General features: G+C 39.1%; 1 protein-coding gene across 1 annotated transcript in view; it reads left to right on the forward strand.

Moving 5' to 3' along the window:
• Positions 1 to 14,064, forward strand: part of exoc4 (exocyst complex component 4) — a 374,968-nt gene extending 360,904 nt beyond the window's left edge. Inside the window, 4 exon segments of the mRNA XM_052034230.1 lie at positions 11,152 to 11,218; positions 11,220 to 11,258; positions 11,260 to 11,292; positions 11,294 to 14,064. Of these exon segments, the coding sequence (XP_051890190.1) occupies positions 11,152 to 11,218; positions 11,220 to 11,258; positions 11,260 to 11,292; positions 11,294 to 11,392 (238 nt within the window). The 3' untranslated portion in view covers positions 11,393 to 14,064.
• The last annotated feature ends 3,359 nt before the right edge of the window (positions 14,065 to 17,423 follow it).

Here is a 17,423-nt window from a genome sequence, read left to right on the forward strand (position 1 = left end):
TGTTTGACACCACTCTTCACTGGGAATGGTTCTGTCATAGTCCCCTTGGTTAATATCATGATCTGCATGCCATTGTGAAACAGATGTAAGATGGATACAAATTTCTGTTGGCAGTCAAATTTGAGGAGTGATGAGGTCAAAAAAAAAGCCATGTGTAGCAGCTAGTGCTTCTCCTTGCATTTTTCTTGGCTTTTTTACAAGATGAAGTTCATGTCCACTATGCCTATGAATGGTTGGAATCCACACTGTGACTCCAGAAACAGCCAGTGGGATGAAGCAGTCGAGGAGGACCCTAATGATGACTTTCCTATGGAGGACAGAAGGGAGACACCTCTGTGGTTACCACAATCGGACTTGTCTCCATTCTTGAAGGTAGTCACAATTACAGCATCTCTGGTCTGTTTTCCCATATCTGACCATTTCAGATAGCACAGTTATAACCTACAAGTGGGAATTTTGCTCATAGTGTAATTATTTATTCTTGTAACTGTGATTCAGTGGCAGCCGTCAATATAGAGACTCATGCATTTAATCTCACCTCACACTTTTTCTAAGGGAGTCCTCCACTGCCCGGGGCTCCATCCATCGACTAAGCACCTATTTGCTTCTTCATTGGAGGTAAAATGTCTTGGGACTATTCAGCAAAGAACAAGGGGGTTTGCCCTATTGTTCTAGCCCTCAGGACTCATCTAAAGCAGATTATCAGGTAATTCATTTGATTAATGTTTATCAGTACTTACTGTGCATAAATTGAATGAATGTTTCCTGCAGTAAAACAGTGAATACATTTTTAGAGCATGTAGAGAAATCCTGAGGTCATGAAAGCACTACATAAATGCAAGAATCTCTTTCAGCTATTTTCTGTTCTTCCCCTTGGTTGGTCTTTCAAGTGCCACGAATCATCCACTGTTGACATGGTATGCAGCCTGTGCCCAGATTTCCACCACTGCTACAATGTCAACTTGACTTAGTAAAATGTTCTCACTGGGCTGTACTGGTTGTAGCTTCAGCTCCCCTTCAGCGCTTCAGCTCACAATCCAAAATGACATGAAACCAAGATCCCACAGTCGTGCCACCTAAAGAATTATACTTAAGCTGCTTCTCTGACGGGACTTTGCTAAATCTGTTTTTACATGACCACTTAGCAAATGCAGGTTCAAAGTCAGTTGCAATCTCAGAGTAAACTTAACTGTTTCACCAAGAGCTTCCATTGGAGATTCCTGAAGTTACCAGGTATCCCTGACAACTAGCCTTAGTGAATCTAACAGCTTCACTGAGTTGCCATGGAGCAATATTGAATGATTGGTTAGGCTGGTGGATGGAGTTTCATTCAGTCGGGATACCTCATATAAGATGATTCAATAAATATTTTTCGCTCTGTACTCACTGAGGCAAGTTAAGAGTATTCCATCATGGTCGTGATTTATAGAGGTAGAAAGACTTGTATGTTAGAAGGTGAGTCACTCACTGCAGGATAACAGCCTCTGACCTGTTCTTTACCTTAGCTTATATGGCTCATGTCAAACAGTAGCGATAACATCAAAGGTAAGAGGTTGGACCCTTCTTGGAGATGGTCATTTCTGATGCTTCTGTGTCACAAATGTTACTTGTCATTTATTAGCCCATTCTTCCTATTATCTAAGTCTCTTTGCAGACAGACACAGACTGCTAATTTATTGAGGAGTTGTGAATGGAATTGAACATTGTTCAATCATCAGCAAACATCCCCACTTGGGAGGGGTTAGGTCATTGCTGAAGAAGCTGAAGGTGATTGGGCTAGGACACTGTCCTGAATAACTCCTGCCATGATGTCTTTGGGCTGGGTTATGACCTCTAACAACCAGAACCATTTTCCTTTGAGCAAGTTATGACTCCTGTCATAGGAGTGTTTTCCCCTTGATGTCTATTGACCTGTTTTCCAAGGCTCCATAGTGCCATGCTCAGTCAAATACTGCCTTTGTATCAAAGGCAATTATTTATATCCTCCAGAAATCACATTGTGAGAAAAACTCCCCCAGATATGGTCGAAATGATAACTTTAGGACAGATGAAAAGCTGGTGAATGAAGATCAACTTATACAGGCCTTTGTATTATAATGAGAAATATTGATTCATTGCCTTGGTACTTAGTTGTAATTAAAACTATTTATATTCATCAAATGACCTTTGTGGAAATGAGGCTTCTTGTTTAACTGTACCCATACTGCTTGCAGTGACATCCCCGAATATAATCCTGTCATGATTGGAAGAAATGAAGAGGGGATAGAAAGTTACTGAATTTTAGTGTGCCAGTCCCAATATAACAAGGTTCATGGGGCTAAATTCAGAGTTAACCATGGGGGCAAACAAAGGCTTGCAGGGACACATTGGGCCTTCTATGGCTTTCCTCAAAGAGCAGTCCTTTGCCTGGTACAGCAAGTCCCCTTTGAACGATGAAGACCACCATTCCTGGAAAAAGATGGTAAGGGTTGAGTAAGTGCTGGCTAGATTGAGTAAGTAGACATCATTTCAGATTGTCAAGATATCTTGAACTCAACTGAATCTCAAATTAACAAGTTGGAGGCATATCCTATGAAAGGACAATTCAAGAGATCAGCACCGACTTCATATCACATGTGAATTCAGCATTTTGCATCAGTGTTACTGAACCCTCAATCAGCCAAGTAAATGTTAGGTAGATAGATTATTCATTGCCAGTCAATTGATGATAAGTATGTCTGGCCTGCAGTTTGAATCTTGCAAGAATTTTCTTAAATGATCATCTTTAGCAGCCCCTCAGGATCAAGGAAGACTTACTTCCACTCTGGATGTGTGAGTTCTGAGGCAGCTGATGAGGCTGATGTGCCAACTGCAGATTCTTCCACAGCTGGAGAAGGAGGTGCCATATGGGATAAGTGAGTGGGTAGTTTGTGAGGAGGTGCGTTGCTCACACTGGACTTCCAATGCATGGACTCACAGTTCTCAATGTCATCCCAAATGCTTCTCCTTCACTTTGAGTGGTCATGAACCAGGGATTCCCAGGAGTAATATCTTCCCATAACAGAGCTAAAACAAAATATCATTTTTCAGGAATCTGGTATCAGGCTTATGAACGACATGCCCTGCCAAAGCAGCCAATGGATTGCCTCAATGCTGGGAACATTGGCCTGGAATTGGCCAGCACAGTTATAGCACAAGGGTGGCAGGTGGGGAGAAATACACATTGCCAAGTATGTCTCCCTTCTGCAGTACATTACTGAGGTGTAGAAGTGGGAGAAGAATACTTTGAAGGGATAAATGAAAATATTTCCCTTAAAAATCCTACTTTGAGAAAAAAAATACTGGATTAGATTGAGTTTTCCTGTTTCTGCTTTTCCCATGCAACCAGAAAAATCAGTTTGTGAACTGTAATGGTATTTAAATTGATGATCACAGAATAAGATCTAAACGAGCCAAAATTTACTACAATCAGGAGGCACGCATTACCTGCCATTCATCACATTTGGGTCCTGATGCAGGGTTTCGACCCGAAAAGTCGACAATTCCATCCCTCCCCCCCACCCCACAGATGCTACTCGACCCACTGAGTTCCTCCAGCAGGTTGTTTGTTGCATTAGATTTGCCTTGTCCATTTAACTTCCATGCTCTTTTACACAGAGGTTGCTGGAATTTAGAGATTTAATAGCATGATACCATCGACAAGCATCTGAGATCTGTGTGGCCTGGACAAACACATGGGTCTATCAATTATCAATTGCATTGAAGAATTGTTAATGATTAACTCAGAGTCTGAATTTGAAAGCAGTATTTAGGAAATTTCAACAGATACATGGATAGAAAAGGTTTAGAAGGATGTGAGCCAAACACAGGCAAAAATAGGCTTAGTTTAAGGTAGGCAAGGATGAGTTGGGCCAAAGGACCTGTTTCTGTGCTGTATAACTTTATGATTCTAAATGAATTAAATTTTAAATTGGGTATGAAAGTGAAATAAAGAGAGGGCAAGAGGACTGAATTCATATAGAGAAAAGAGATAAGAGTAATTCTTTTTGTTTTCAAATCTTCAACAGATAACATTGAAAAGAAGAGGCTCCGCACTCCCAAGTGTTAATTTTCAGTACTGCAGAGGGTTATGTCTCAGGCATAAAGACTTAGTTAGGCATTAAAACCATATGTAGACTACCTCTACAAGACCCTAAAATTGTGGCAAGTTTAGTTTATTATCTGTGATGTAAGTGCAGGTATTTGATGGCCCATCTTTGAATGCAGAATCAGGTGGCGAGGTGCTGCAGTACAGTGAGAGGTCCATCTCAGAAAGCAACATTCCTGATTTTTGTACTTTTCAGTACTTCCTTGAAGTGTAAATAAGTGAACATTGATAGCCCCACTGTTTCTTTCACAATAAATCCTATCTCGATTTGTCTCTCCCTGCATGGTGTTCTCATGATTGCAGTGATCATGTGAAAAATGAAAATAATTTACACTCTTGCTGGTGGGTTCTAGTGATGGGATTCTGAATGATGAGTAACCATTTTCTTACTGATTTAAATTGGCACACTCATTCATTTCTCCTAAATAACCAGTCAGATGCATCAACTGCAAAAAAAAACCATTAAACCTGAGCGTTTTTTTTTTTCCCCAAAATGTAGACATTAGAAGACAGGCAACATGACAATTTTAATTATTCATTATTGTAGGTTATGTTGATGAGGATGTACTGTCCCTGCTTTAAATGCATTATGTTGATATATAAAAAATGAAATTTGCATTTAGTGTAATGTTTCAAACCGGGCCGTGAAACTTTAATTCATCCAAGGAAAATTATTTGCAAAACAACCCAGTAAATTTGTCTAATTTATTTGCAGTGCTGAAATATTCCACTCAGTGCTGTGACCAGAATTATAAGCATATATTGCTGCTTTTGTATCCAAATGTAAATAAGCTGCACTTTAAATGTTTCATATTGTAAATTATCATCAATCAATGTTTTCATATGGTATTTGATACATTGGAATATTTTATATAACCCCTTAGGCTTATCTATATTTTACAGTTTAAGAAAAATCAAACCATGCCTTGCAGTGATAACTAAACTGTAGTTCGTCCCTTAATGATACAGGGAAAGATAACATCGGTATCATATTAAGTATTAATCCACTCGTGAACTTACCATTAAATTTACAGCAGCTGAGTGCAGGCTTTATGAAGCTGGGGGTTCTTGCTTGTGCTATGATCATAGAATCATGCAATATAAAAGGAGGCCATTCAAGACCCTCATCTCCGAGCCAGTGCCTTGAAACAAATATCCAATGAAAACCCACCCTCTGTGCACTTTCACCATAGGGCTGTATTCTTTTTACTGTTCACCTAATGTCAGGTTTTCAGATCAGCATTGTAGTTCGCTTTCTGTGGAAGCCCTGTCAGCTGGATTCAGCTTGTTTGCTATTAGGAAGATCGAAACAGCAATGTAAAAGTAAAACTGTGTGCATTTTGTGAACAATTGACAGGCATAAACAAGAAGAAACAGGCACTCACCTCATTATCACTTGTACCCTTGCCTCATATAGTCTCATGGATGACAGCTTGACTCATCTAATAAACTCTGGTTCTCAAGTAAGAACAATGTATGTTCAACTCTACTTCAGAAATTAATGCTTTTTTTCCTTGCAATAATAAGGAAGCGTTTCAGATGAAACATTAAATTGGGGGACCTGTCCAGGTGATAGTGAATTATATGAATTCAATGTCACTTCAAAAAGGAACGTATTGCTCTTGTGATGCTGGTTAATACTATCCTTACCTATGCCCCACACCTATACAGATAAATTATCATTGGCATAAACTATGGTTGGGAAATCTGTTATAATACATTACTATATCTGCCCATATAACACAGTCATTGTAAAATCATTAATTGTAGAGCAATTTTTTTGGACATGTTTAAATGAAAGCCTTTTGTCTCCAAGCCTTTTAATAGTCACTTATGCAGATCATGATACTGCAAAACATCATCAAGATGGACTGATCATCGATCTGAGACTAGTATTTGGTGGTTGTAATGCACAATGACACATCTTTCTATTGTATCAATGTGATATGTCACTGAGAATAAGAGAGAAAGTGACGAAAGAACTCTGCACATTTCTGCTACCATGAATACATGGATCTCTTCTTCCTAGCTTGCTGATTTGTGATAACAGGAGGGGAATGTCTGACTTCTCAAGTTAAAACAATTCTGTACAAAGTTTTAAAAATTCCCGAAAAGTCAGTGGGTCTGCCTGGGATGCTTTTAAAAGGGTGGCTTCACATCACATTGCAGATATACTGCATCTGATGCAGATTTAAACTGGTGTGAAATGGCCTTCTGATAAGGGAGACTGATGTCATTTTGAATAGTGTTTGTGTATTAGGATGTCAGATTCTGATCTGAGTATCATTGCCTCTGTTTACAGTACATTGAAGGATACATCTTTAGAAAAATACATGCTTATATGACAGCTGGAAAATAAATGATGATGAAGGAACTTTTTGTGGTTCTTTTGTTATATTTATTTTACCAAAATGGATAGCTTCACATTTTCCTACATTATACTCAATTTGTCAATTTTGTAACTCACTTAACCTGTCCTATATAGCCTACTTATGTCCTCTTCACAACTTATTTCCAACCTAATTTTTACACAATCAGCAATTTAACCATCATTCCTTTGGTGCCTTCATCCCAAGTCATTCACTAACTGTTAATCAGTACATAGTGATTTTATATCATTTCCTACATCAGCATTCTTTGAGTCTTATTTCAAGACTATTTCAAGTCCTAGACCCTCATCAGATGAAGGACTTCAGACCTGAAACATTAACTCTGTCTCTCACAGATGTTGCCTGACCTGCTCAGTGTTCCCCGGCATTTTCTGTTTTTATTTCATATTTCCATCATCTGCAGTTTTTTTGATTTTCATATTTTATGTATGAATTGTCTGTCCTGTTTGTGGACAAAAAGTCCCAAGACACTAATTAATAAATAGGCAAAGCAGTTCTGCCAGTATCCTGGTTAATGCTAATTTTTTCATATGGCACTTCAAACAGATGGGTTTGATAATATATTTCACTGATGTTTGTACAACATTGCTGTACGTACAATGGCTGCAACATTTCTCTTCAGTTCCCTTCAAAGGTACTTCATAGCTGTAAATCATTTACAGAGGTTTTGAGGTCATGAAGAGTGCTGCATCAGTCCTTGTCGTGATTTCTGTACAGAACCATCTAGACCAGCATGGTCATGCATCTCTACTTCCTGCCAACTATTCACATTAACATTCCCTCTTCTAATGCTGTTGCTTATTAGAATGAAGGATCAAGGAAGCCAAATGAAAGACAGGAAAATAGGTTCACAAAGTTTTGAAGGGAAATAGTAATATTGCTGAGAACCCCAGGCATTTCAAAGAACTTCTTCTAAGGAACAATGATCCCAAGTTGTGGAGAGTGTGAGCTGTGTCAGGAAAAGTGAAGGAAGACCAAGAAATTATTTGTAAATGAGAACCAGAACCTTGAAAGCCAGGGGGATTCATGCATAATGGATGACATAATGTTAGCTAATTTGGTGATGTTTAAAGTTCATGAACAAAATGTCAAATATGAAATGGTTAATTTCTGCTAACTCCACATTTGTTTCTGCTGCAATAGCAGGGCAGAATTTATTACTGGAAAGTTGTAATTAACTCTGAAATCTGTATTGCCTTTGGTCAGGAACACTTTGCATAAATGAGTTTCAACTCAACACTAATTTCATTTAATTTTTCATTCTTTTCTTTGAGGTAATTCATAAATATTTATGACATATCTAACTTGTACAAAACTTCAAAATTTGATGGATGATTTCGGTGATCATATCACATGAAATATAAAAAGTGAATATAATTGACCTTTTGTATCCTTAATATTTCCTGTTTCGACTTTGTGCGTTATTGTAATTATCTGGACAGCCTTATTTTCTATCAGATATATGCTTTAGGTAAATTGTGGTTCCAAATTATAAAGGGTTTTATTTGTAGACAATCCCTTTTATCACTAAGCAAACCAGCATTCCTTTGGTATCAGGAAAAGATGTTGCAAACCAACTGCAATAATTTACTTGGTATTTTATCTTGCCTCTTCCATAAAAATATGATTTTAATTTATGAAGTGTTTTATCACATCTTTCAGAAGCCTATAAAATTGTTTTGACACATGAAATGTGAAAATGACAGGCAGGCAAAAAAGTAGCTGATCTGTCAGGCCTGTGTCACATACCAGCAACAAAAGAAACACACCGAGTCACGTATAAGTGTTAGAACCTATTTTATTAATAACTACTTATGATAATAAGAAAAATGAAAGTAAAAATGTTAGAATGTTAGAGCAAAAAAAATGTTAGATCTTAAGCATTAACCCCAAAACTAAACCCGAAGTGTGGGTGTGGCAAATTCCCAAACTCCAAGTCCAGGAATAGTTCTCAAAGTTCAGTTCAACAGCCTTAAGGTGAAACGTGAGCAAAGGCTTCTGCAAAGCCACCATTGACTGAAGAGAAAATGTAGAGAGAGAATAGAGAGTAATTATGAAATCCAAATGTTCCACGATGGAACCCATACGACACCTCAATCACTGATGATCTCCATTCCTTTGTTCCGAAGTATCTGCCACCCCGGAAGGCATTCGAGACGTGGCCACCCACACAACTACCTGTTTCCCTCTACAGGTTAACGACAAAGTGGACTCCACTGGATTACTCCAAAGATCCTTACATGGATTGTAGTGACAGACACAGTCATTGTTTTTCATCCATCGAGACAGAGACCAGCAGACAGTGTCTCCCTCATCTCCTTCACTCTCTTCTCCCTGACTGACCGCTCCAAAAATATCATCATGTCCTTATCTCCTGTTGTTGTCGTAATCATGCCACACACACACACACAGACAAACACACAAACACTACTGTGCTATGTCTTAAAGGGACATTCACCAATAGTAACCTAATCCGTAACACCTGTCCCACACTTGGTCATGATAACTCGAGCATCAAGACCAGGGACTTGCAACCCTTTCCTTTGCAGGCATGTAATCTTCCAGAAATTGCAAAAGAAAAGAGAAACCCAACAATGGAAAGGGAAAATTCTATTTCCCCACCCCCCCCCACCCCCCATCTACCTCAGGAAATCACAAGATCACAAGACAAGGGAGCAGAAGTAGGCCGTTCGGTCCATCGAGTCTGCTCCAAAGAAAAGGGGAAAAAGAAAAAAAAATAAAGGGAAAAAGAAAAAGAAATGAGAAATGTGGGGGGGTGGGGGGGGAGTCTGCTCCATGAGCAGAAAAAAAGTATTCTAACCCCCAGTTTCTGGCCTTATCCCCAAATCCCTTGATACCTTGACTAATTAGATATCTATCTATCTCCTCCTTAAGCACCTCCAATGATCTGGCCTCCACTGCTGTACCTGGCAAGGAGTTCCATAAATTCACTACCCTCTGTCTAAAGAAATTTCTCCTCATCTCTGTTTTAAACCTATACCCTCTAATTCTAAGATTGTGCCCTCTGGTCCTGGACTCACCCACCAAGGGAAACAGCTTGGCCACATTTACTCAGTCCAGTCCTTTCAACATTTTAAATGTTTCTATGAGGTCCCCTCTCATTCTTCTGTACTCCAGTGAGTACAGCCCAAGAGCCGACAAACGCTCATCATATGCAAGCCCTTTCATTCCAGGAATCATCCTCGTAAATCTCCTCTGAACAGTCTCCAACATCAGCACATTCTTCCTAAGATATGGGGCCGAAAACTGTACACAGTATTCCAAATGAGGCCTCACTAGTGCCCTGCAGAGCTTCATCAACACTTCCTTACTTTTATACACTATACCTCTTGAAATGAATGCCAACATAGCATTTGCTTTCCTTACCACTGATCCGACCTGGTGGTTAACCTTTAGGGTATCCTGCACGAGTACCCCCAAGTCCCTTTGTACTTCTGTACTTTGAATTTTCTCCCCTTCTGGATAATAATCTGCCTGTTTATTTCTGTTTCCAAAGTGTACAACTGCACATTTCTCAACATTGAATCTCATCTGCCATTTCCTTGCCCATTCTCCTAAACTATCTAGGTCTCTCTGCAACCTTCCTGTCTCCTCAATACTCCCTACTCCTCCACCTATCTTGGTGTCATCCACAAACTTAGCCACAAAACCATTTACTCCATCATCTAAATCGTTAATGTACAGAGTAAAAAGAAGCGGCCCCAACACCGACCCCTGTGGAACACCACTAGTAACTGGTTGCCAACCAGAACAGGATCCTTTTATTCCCACACTTTGCTTTCTGCCAACCAGCCAATGCTCCACCCATTCTGTTATCCTACCTGTAATTCCATTAATCAGCTTCTTGTGCGGCACCTTGTCAAAGGCCTTTTGAAAGTCTAAATACACAACATCTACAACTTCTCCCTTATCCACCCTACCTGAGGTTTCCTCAAAAAACTCCAATAGGTTGGTCAGGCAGGATCTTCCCAGTCCAAGAGATCACATGGATCAAATATAATATGTAAATTTGCTTGCATTCTATTTGACTCTATGACTGCTCCAGTCTAGAACTGATGCAACTCTCTCTTATTTCCATGGCAAACTGCCAGGATTTACCATTGTGATTGCAACCATGGTTGGTGTATAAGTGCACGTGCATCTAAACAGAAAAGTCTTGAACTTGCTCACAGATACTTGCAGGCAAATTATTGGTACACTCCACCACTATACTCCACAAACTTACAGATGTTCACCAGCTTGGGAATCTGCTAACAGATTCTGTGCCAGGTTTGAGCTAGCAAAGAATCCTCAACCCTGTTTACTTCAGTGGAGATTTTACAGGTTGGAGGAAGTATGAACAAGGATTAAGTGTTTTTAGAATGATTGCACTTTTATTATTTAAAACTGTAATAATTTTACATTATTAGTAATTTATTTCATTTTAAGAATTTTAAGTGCTCTGAATATCTGACTCTTTTGGATAGATAAGCTACTATGGGCCTCATGGCCTTACTATTTATTCATATAATCCTAATAGAATCTTTCACAATATGAAATGAAACTATTAGCAAAAAGAACTGGCAGTTCACTTGATGTTTTTAATTCTGGTTTGCCATTATTTTTTGGACACAGGCAGTACTACGAGATGTTATACAACAGTCCTGATGAGCTGCTCAATCTAGTGGTGGACCAGGGGGTGAAAGTACACAGAACTGGAGTACATTAATGCCCTAAGTCTCCCTCCACCGCAGCCAAACTGGAGTTGGAGATCAGGACCATGCAAAACATGCGTGTGCAGCGGCTGAAAGAAATTATTTGTGAACAGGCTGCCATCAAACAAGCCACCAAAGACAAGAAGATCACAACAGTCTAGGGAGCCAGCCATGTAAGAGGGTCTTAGGAAAGGGAAACTTCATCTTACTTAGAATTGCTGTTAGGTTCTAAGGCAACCTGCGGTATGTTTGGCATTTGTTTAATTGTTCATACCGATTAGTGATGAATATGTACATAAATTATAAAAGGTAATGTGGCACTATTGTGCCTTGTTGTCCCCAGATAAGTAGTAAGGGATGTTCTCTGTGGAAGGGTTTTATTCTCAAGAATCTGCTTTACCTTTCACTAGCTGACTATAATAGAAGCTTAGCATTAACAAAAAAATACTGTTGCTCCATAAACACACACTTCCCATATTTTCGTCCTTTGGGATACCACACAGTTGCCTCACGCCACATCCCTGTGCTTCTCCTTCACCTCAGAAGGTTGGATTACCATCAGTGCCACCCAATGATCAACTGACATCTAGCAGTGCCATCGATTTCTAGCAGCATTCACTTTCCACAGTCATGCAGTGGTGTTAATGCAGTAGAGGTACTTTTAACAAACTTGCCTGCCTAAAGGTAGCAACTTAACAATTAGTCAAAAAATTCTGACATGCTTCCCTCTCCACTGAAATTGGCAAGTGTCCGGTTGACATTATTGGTGGTGATCATATTAAGGATCAGCCACCAATAAAAAAAATGATTGCACACTGTAGAATGATGATCTGATACTGGTGCCATTAGCACAATTTATAAATATAGCATTAAATATTTCAAATTGACACTGAAAATGTCAGTGCTATAAAAGTTCCAATATTTGAATGTAATACTCGATAACTGATGTTTGGACAGTTTGAGCTAAATTTGCTAATCTCACCTAGAGTTTAAAAGTTGTTATGTGAATAGGGGACACATCTGAGACTAAAGCTAAGCTTTATTAATGCACAATATAGCTGAAGCTTTATTGCACATGTCCTTTCCAGTATCTGACCTCACTGTACTTGATGGTGTTTCTGGGTTCACAAAGTGGAAAATGTTTCATTGTCTGGTCCAGCCAAAGCCAAGTGCACCTGTGATCACTGGAGAGAACTTACACTTCACTAATACCTAAAATCTGGTGCACAACATATTCTAAAACATAATCAAGTAACAATTTCAAAGAATGTATGGTGTTGATCAATCTAATTCCTGTGCATAGATTACTTCAGTGCAGTGGTAGGAACACCATCTAACAATTCCTTGCTGGGATTAAAAATGGACCAGAAATACACACCTGTACCCTTCCTTAAAAGCCTTCATTTTTTCATGAAATGTGACCACGTAGAAATACGGAAAGTTCATCAGGAACTTCCAAATATAATCATTACTTCCTTCAGTTGCACTCTTACATCCACTTTGCACTAACTGAAAATTCAGCTGGGAAAAACCTTCACAGATGGTCCAGTGGGTAGAAGATTTCTCGGTGGAACATGTAAACTCTAGCTCAAGTCCCAGCATACATGTGCTTTCTCATTTTAGCCAGGCTAGCATTTGGGATATTAAAATTGGCTTATAGTAAGGAAAGAAAACTCCAGAGGAAGGCCTGCCCATTCTTTCTTTTTACTTGTTCAAGATATTCAAGTATGTGGAACATTTGCACCAGGCCAGAGTTAGGGCTCCACCTTATGTTTTATTCTGATTGGATAGCTAGTGAAGCATAACTGGGATTCATCAATGAGATTCAACTGCCAAAAGGTCTCATTGGGTGATTGCTCTTCTGTGGAACAATTTGGTGGGGGTAGACAATGCAATGACAGGCTTTTTGGGGAAATACACCAGAGTTTGCCTTGGAATTTTAGATATCAGATGATCTCTAATCTACAGAAGACATTTTATGTGACTGAAATAAAGCAGAGGGTAATCCACAGAATTGACGTAAAAACAGGAGATTTCACGTAAGTGATGGGGTTTACACAATTAGGCAAATTTTTCACTGAAACAAATGGCTGAAAATAAGGTTAATCTACCAGCACAGCTGTACTAAGATTAGATTAACTGAGTCGACCCCCAATTAATAATGAGCTTTTATGCAAAGCTCATTTTTTGAATTCTTTAAAATCCATTTCTCATTCTGATTGGTTAATCACATTGTCATCTGGAAAATCAATTGGTGTTGGTTCAAAAAGAGACAGATTTATGCTAAAGTACACAGGTGAAAAGCACACTTTTTATTCAAAAGACAGTCTCCAGCCAGCAGCGCAAGAAACAATGCAGATGAATGGTTCATACACACAAAGGAAGTTATCACTGAATGTCTAAGGCTTGTGCAATGATTGGAATGATTTTCACACCTTCTGATCTTCTGAATGTAAATCCCAGGGTAAGTAAATTGACCTAAATTTTCCAATGACAATGGAGATGGCTTTTTTTTATATATCTCTGACCTAATACCCATCACCTTGGTCCACTCAGCCAAAGGACCTGAGGCAGCCGCACATGTAACCAATGGGAAATGAGTGGGTGCAGATTTGGCGGGTTTTTGATGTTTTACAAATCTCAGTGTTCTAAGCCATGTAATATAAGGCCTTTAGGTCAAGCATACCACATAGAATTTATAAAAGAGTAGAATATGTTGCAGGAGCTCCTGAAATTTGACTTTTGCCTCTGGTGTATGTAGGCAATTAAAAGGGACATGCCCTCCCCTAAAAGTGGCTGACCCCTTTTATTCCTATGTGCCAAACCATGTCTGTATGCAGAGAGACCTCACTGCACACAAATATCCCATACACTCCCAATTGTTATGAGTTTTATCAATAGAACAGCATAGAACAGATCATCCAAATTAGGGTTGGTCAAATGCAAAAAAAAAAACCCTCCTGCATAGATTAATATTGCGTATCTGTTGTTACTTAGATCAGGGGAAAAATGGATGATTTGGTGATTATGACTTCCTTGTACATCTGTTCCTGACTGCATAAACTATATGAGATTTAACGGTGCACTGCATGAGCCATGACTATTCTGTTCCTTATTGTGTGTACAAAATATTCTGCAATAAAGCTGGAAAAAAAAGTTATTTGTCAGAATTTTTTGCTTGTCTTTTTTTTATCCCTTCATTTTCACAGGAGGGGAGAGCCCTTTAAATTGAAGTGCAGGTTCACTCTCTGATGGCAGTGAACATTCCAAGCCCAGAAGAACCACCAATGGATTATCCCCAGGAGATAACATTCACCCCAGGAATCTCCGTGAGGCTGCACCAAATTAGCTTCTGGCCAGAGTTGAAATTATTCTTAATAAAAACTCACTTTCTCATTACAATTATCAAGAAAGACCCTGATGGGAAGAAAGGCACAGAGAAAAGATTGGATTTAAAAAGAAAATGTCAGACACTGGAAAAAATTAGCAAAATGATGTGGAAATAAAGGTTATTTTATTCTTCATTGAAGTACTTTAGGGCCCATTGACTGTTCTGCCTTCTACAAGAACTCCCACCCCAAAAAAAACTACCCTTTCACTCTTCATATCAGGATTTGTTTCAATTTCCTGGAAAAAAATCACAGAGGTTTTATTACTATGCAGCTCTTCAATAAAGGGATTTCAAGTACTTCCATATCTTGTTTATACTTATTTAAACTTATAATGTGACTACTGACCTTGTGCTTCTGTTTTTGCATGTAGAACAACTTCTCAGGTTCTGCCTCATCCATTCCCTTAATAATTTTAAACACTTGAAGTAGTTCTACCACACCTCCTCAATTGATTCTCTCATGTATAATTTGAGTCTGCTTGCAGATCAATTGTCTGGATGCCAAAGTTATCTGTATTCAGACGGGAACCCAGCCAATAACTTATCTAACAGAAAATACTGCAAACACTCATCAAGTTAGGTAGAATGCCACCTGACCTGATGAGTGTTTCCAGCACTTTCTGCTTTTATTTCAGTTTTCCAGCATCTGCAGTTTTTTGTTTGATTTTTCAACGACTTATCCAACTCCTTCCATGTAAAGTAGTGACTTAATTGTGCTTCTTCCAACCCAGCATTGGAGCTTGTGAGGTGGTTATAAAATTAGCATTAAACATCATAGAAAATTCACGGCAGAGAGAAGGCCATTCAGCCCATGGAATCCATGCAGGTCGATAAAGAGCTACACAGCCTGATACACAAACAGAAAACACTCAGCAGATCAGTCAGCATCTGTGGAGAGGGAACAGAATTTTCATATAGGTCAGATACCTTTTGTCAGAATTCTCAACCAATTCCTACCTTCTGGCACTTGATTTGCAGCCTACAGGTCATTTTCTTCAAGTGGACATTCAGGCACCTTTTAAGTGTGAATAGAATTTCTGCATGATATTTTCAGACAGTAAGTTCCAGATCCCAGCCACCCACAAGTGAAAAAAGTTTTCCTCAGATCCTTTAAATCTCTGTTCCCTGGTTTTGGACCACTGCTAGGAGAAATTGGGTCCTCCCTAATTCTATATATTTCAATTAATTCTTCAGCCTCCAAAGGAAACAACTGCCTTCATAGCCTTCTTCATAGCTAAACTTATTCCTTCCTGTAACTCTGTACTCTCTTTAGTAACTTCAATTCTTTCCTATGAGATCATGACCATAACTATACAGACTTTGACCTAATGAGCCATTCTATAGCTTGACTAATAATGAAAAGTATCCTGTATGCCTCTTATCAGCTGTCTTGCTACTTTTAAGGATCTATGGACATCATATTAATATGACCCATATTCCTTCCATTTATTATTTATTATATTGCTTTGGTTGCACATCTACACTTACCTGGATTGTTTTATTTGCCATATTTCTACTCAAATGGCCAGGCCATCTATATCATCTTGAAGTCTAAAGCTTTCCTTGTCCCTGTCAACACACAGCCAGGTTTTGCAAACATCATCATTCCCCCTACATTTAAGTTTAGATCATTAATATACACATCAAAAAACAAGGGATCAGGTAATGAGTCTTGTGAAAGCCAACTGGTAACAGCCTTCCTGTCACAAAAAACACCTGGTCAACCATGAGCCTTTGCTTCCTAACAGTGAACCAATTTGCTTCTGATTTGCCACTCTCCCTTAGATCCCGTGCATCTCTACTATTTTAACCAGCCAGCTGCATTCAACCTTGTCAAAAGCCTTGCTAAAATGCATGCAGAGAACAAACAGAATGACCTCACCATCCTTCCTTGTTACCCTCTCAAAAGTATAATCAAATTTGGTCAGACGTGGACTTTCCTTTTATAAACTCATGTTGATTAACCTGTGTCTTTTAAAATGAAAATTTATTGCACCCCTTAGAATTCACTACCAGTGAAGCTAAACCAACTGACCTGTAATTACTTAATTTAACCCTTTCTTCTCTTTTAAATAATGGTGCAATATATTCAGTCTTCAAATTCTGTGCGACCACTCTTGTAGGTAGGGATGATTGAAAAAGTGATGGTCCTAAGTCTCTGCAGTTTCCTCCCTTGCCTCTGTTGACAGATGGGATATATTTTCATTGTCATAGAGGTATACAGCATGGAAAACAGGCCCATAGCCCAATTTATCCATGCCGACCAAGGTGCCTTCCTCAGCTGGTCCCATTTACCTGTGTTTGGGCCAATATCCCTCTAAGCCTTTCCTAACCATGAATCTGTCAAAACTTCTTTTAAACTTTGTAATTGTACTCACTTCTATCACTTCCTCTGGCAGCTCACTCCATATACTTACCACCTCTCTGTGTGAAAAACTTGCCCCTCAGGTCTCCTTTAAATCTTTCCCCTCTCACCTTAAACCAATGCTCTCTAGACTCCCCTACCTTGGGAAGAAGACTGTGACCATCCCCCTTATCTATGCCCCTCATGATCTTATAAACCTTTTTAAGGTCACCTTCAGCCTCCTTTGCTCCAAAGGAAAAAAGTCCCAGCATATTAGTATCTCTTTATAACTCATGCCCTCCAGCCCTGACAACATCCATAGAATCTTTTCTGCACCCTCTCTAGTTTAATCACATCCTTCCTATAATCTGATGATCAGAAATGCACACAATTTTCCAGGTGCGGTGTCACCAATAACTTGTACAGATGAAACATGATATCCCAACTCTTGTACTCA

This window comes from Pristis pectinata, chromosome 19 (genome assembly GCF_009764475.1).
Source record: "Pristis pectinata isolate sPriPec2 chromosome 19, sPriPec2.1.pri, whole genome shotgun sequence".
NCBI lineage: Eukaryota > Metazoa > Chordata > Chondrichthyes > Rhinopristiformes > Pristidae > Pristis > Pristis pectinata.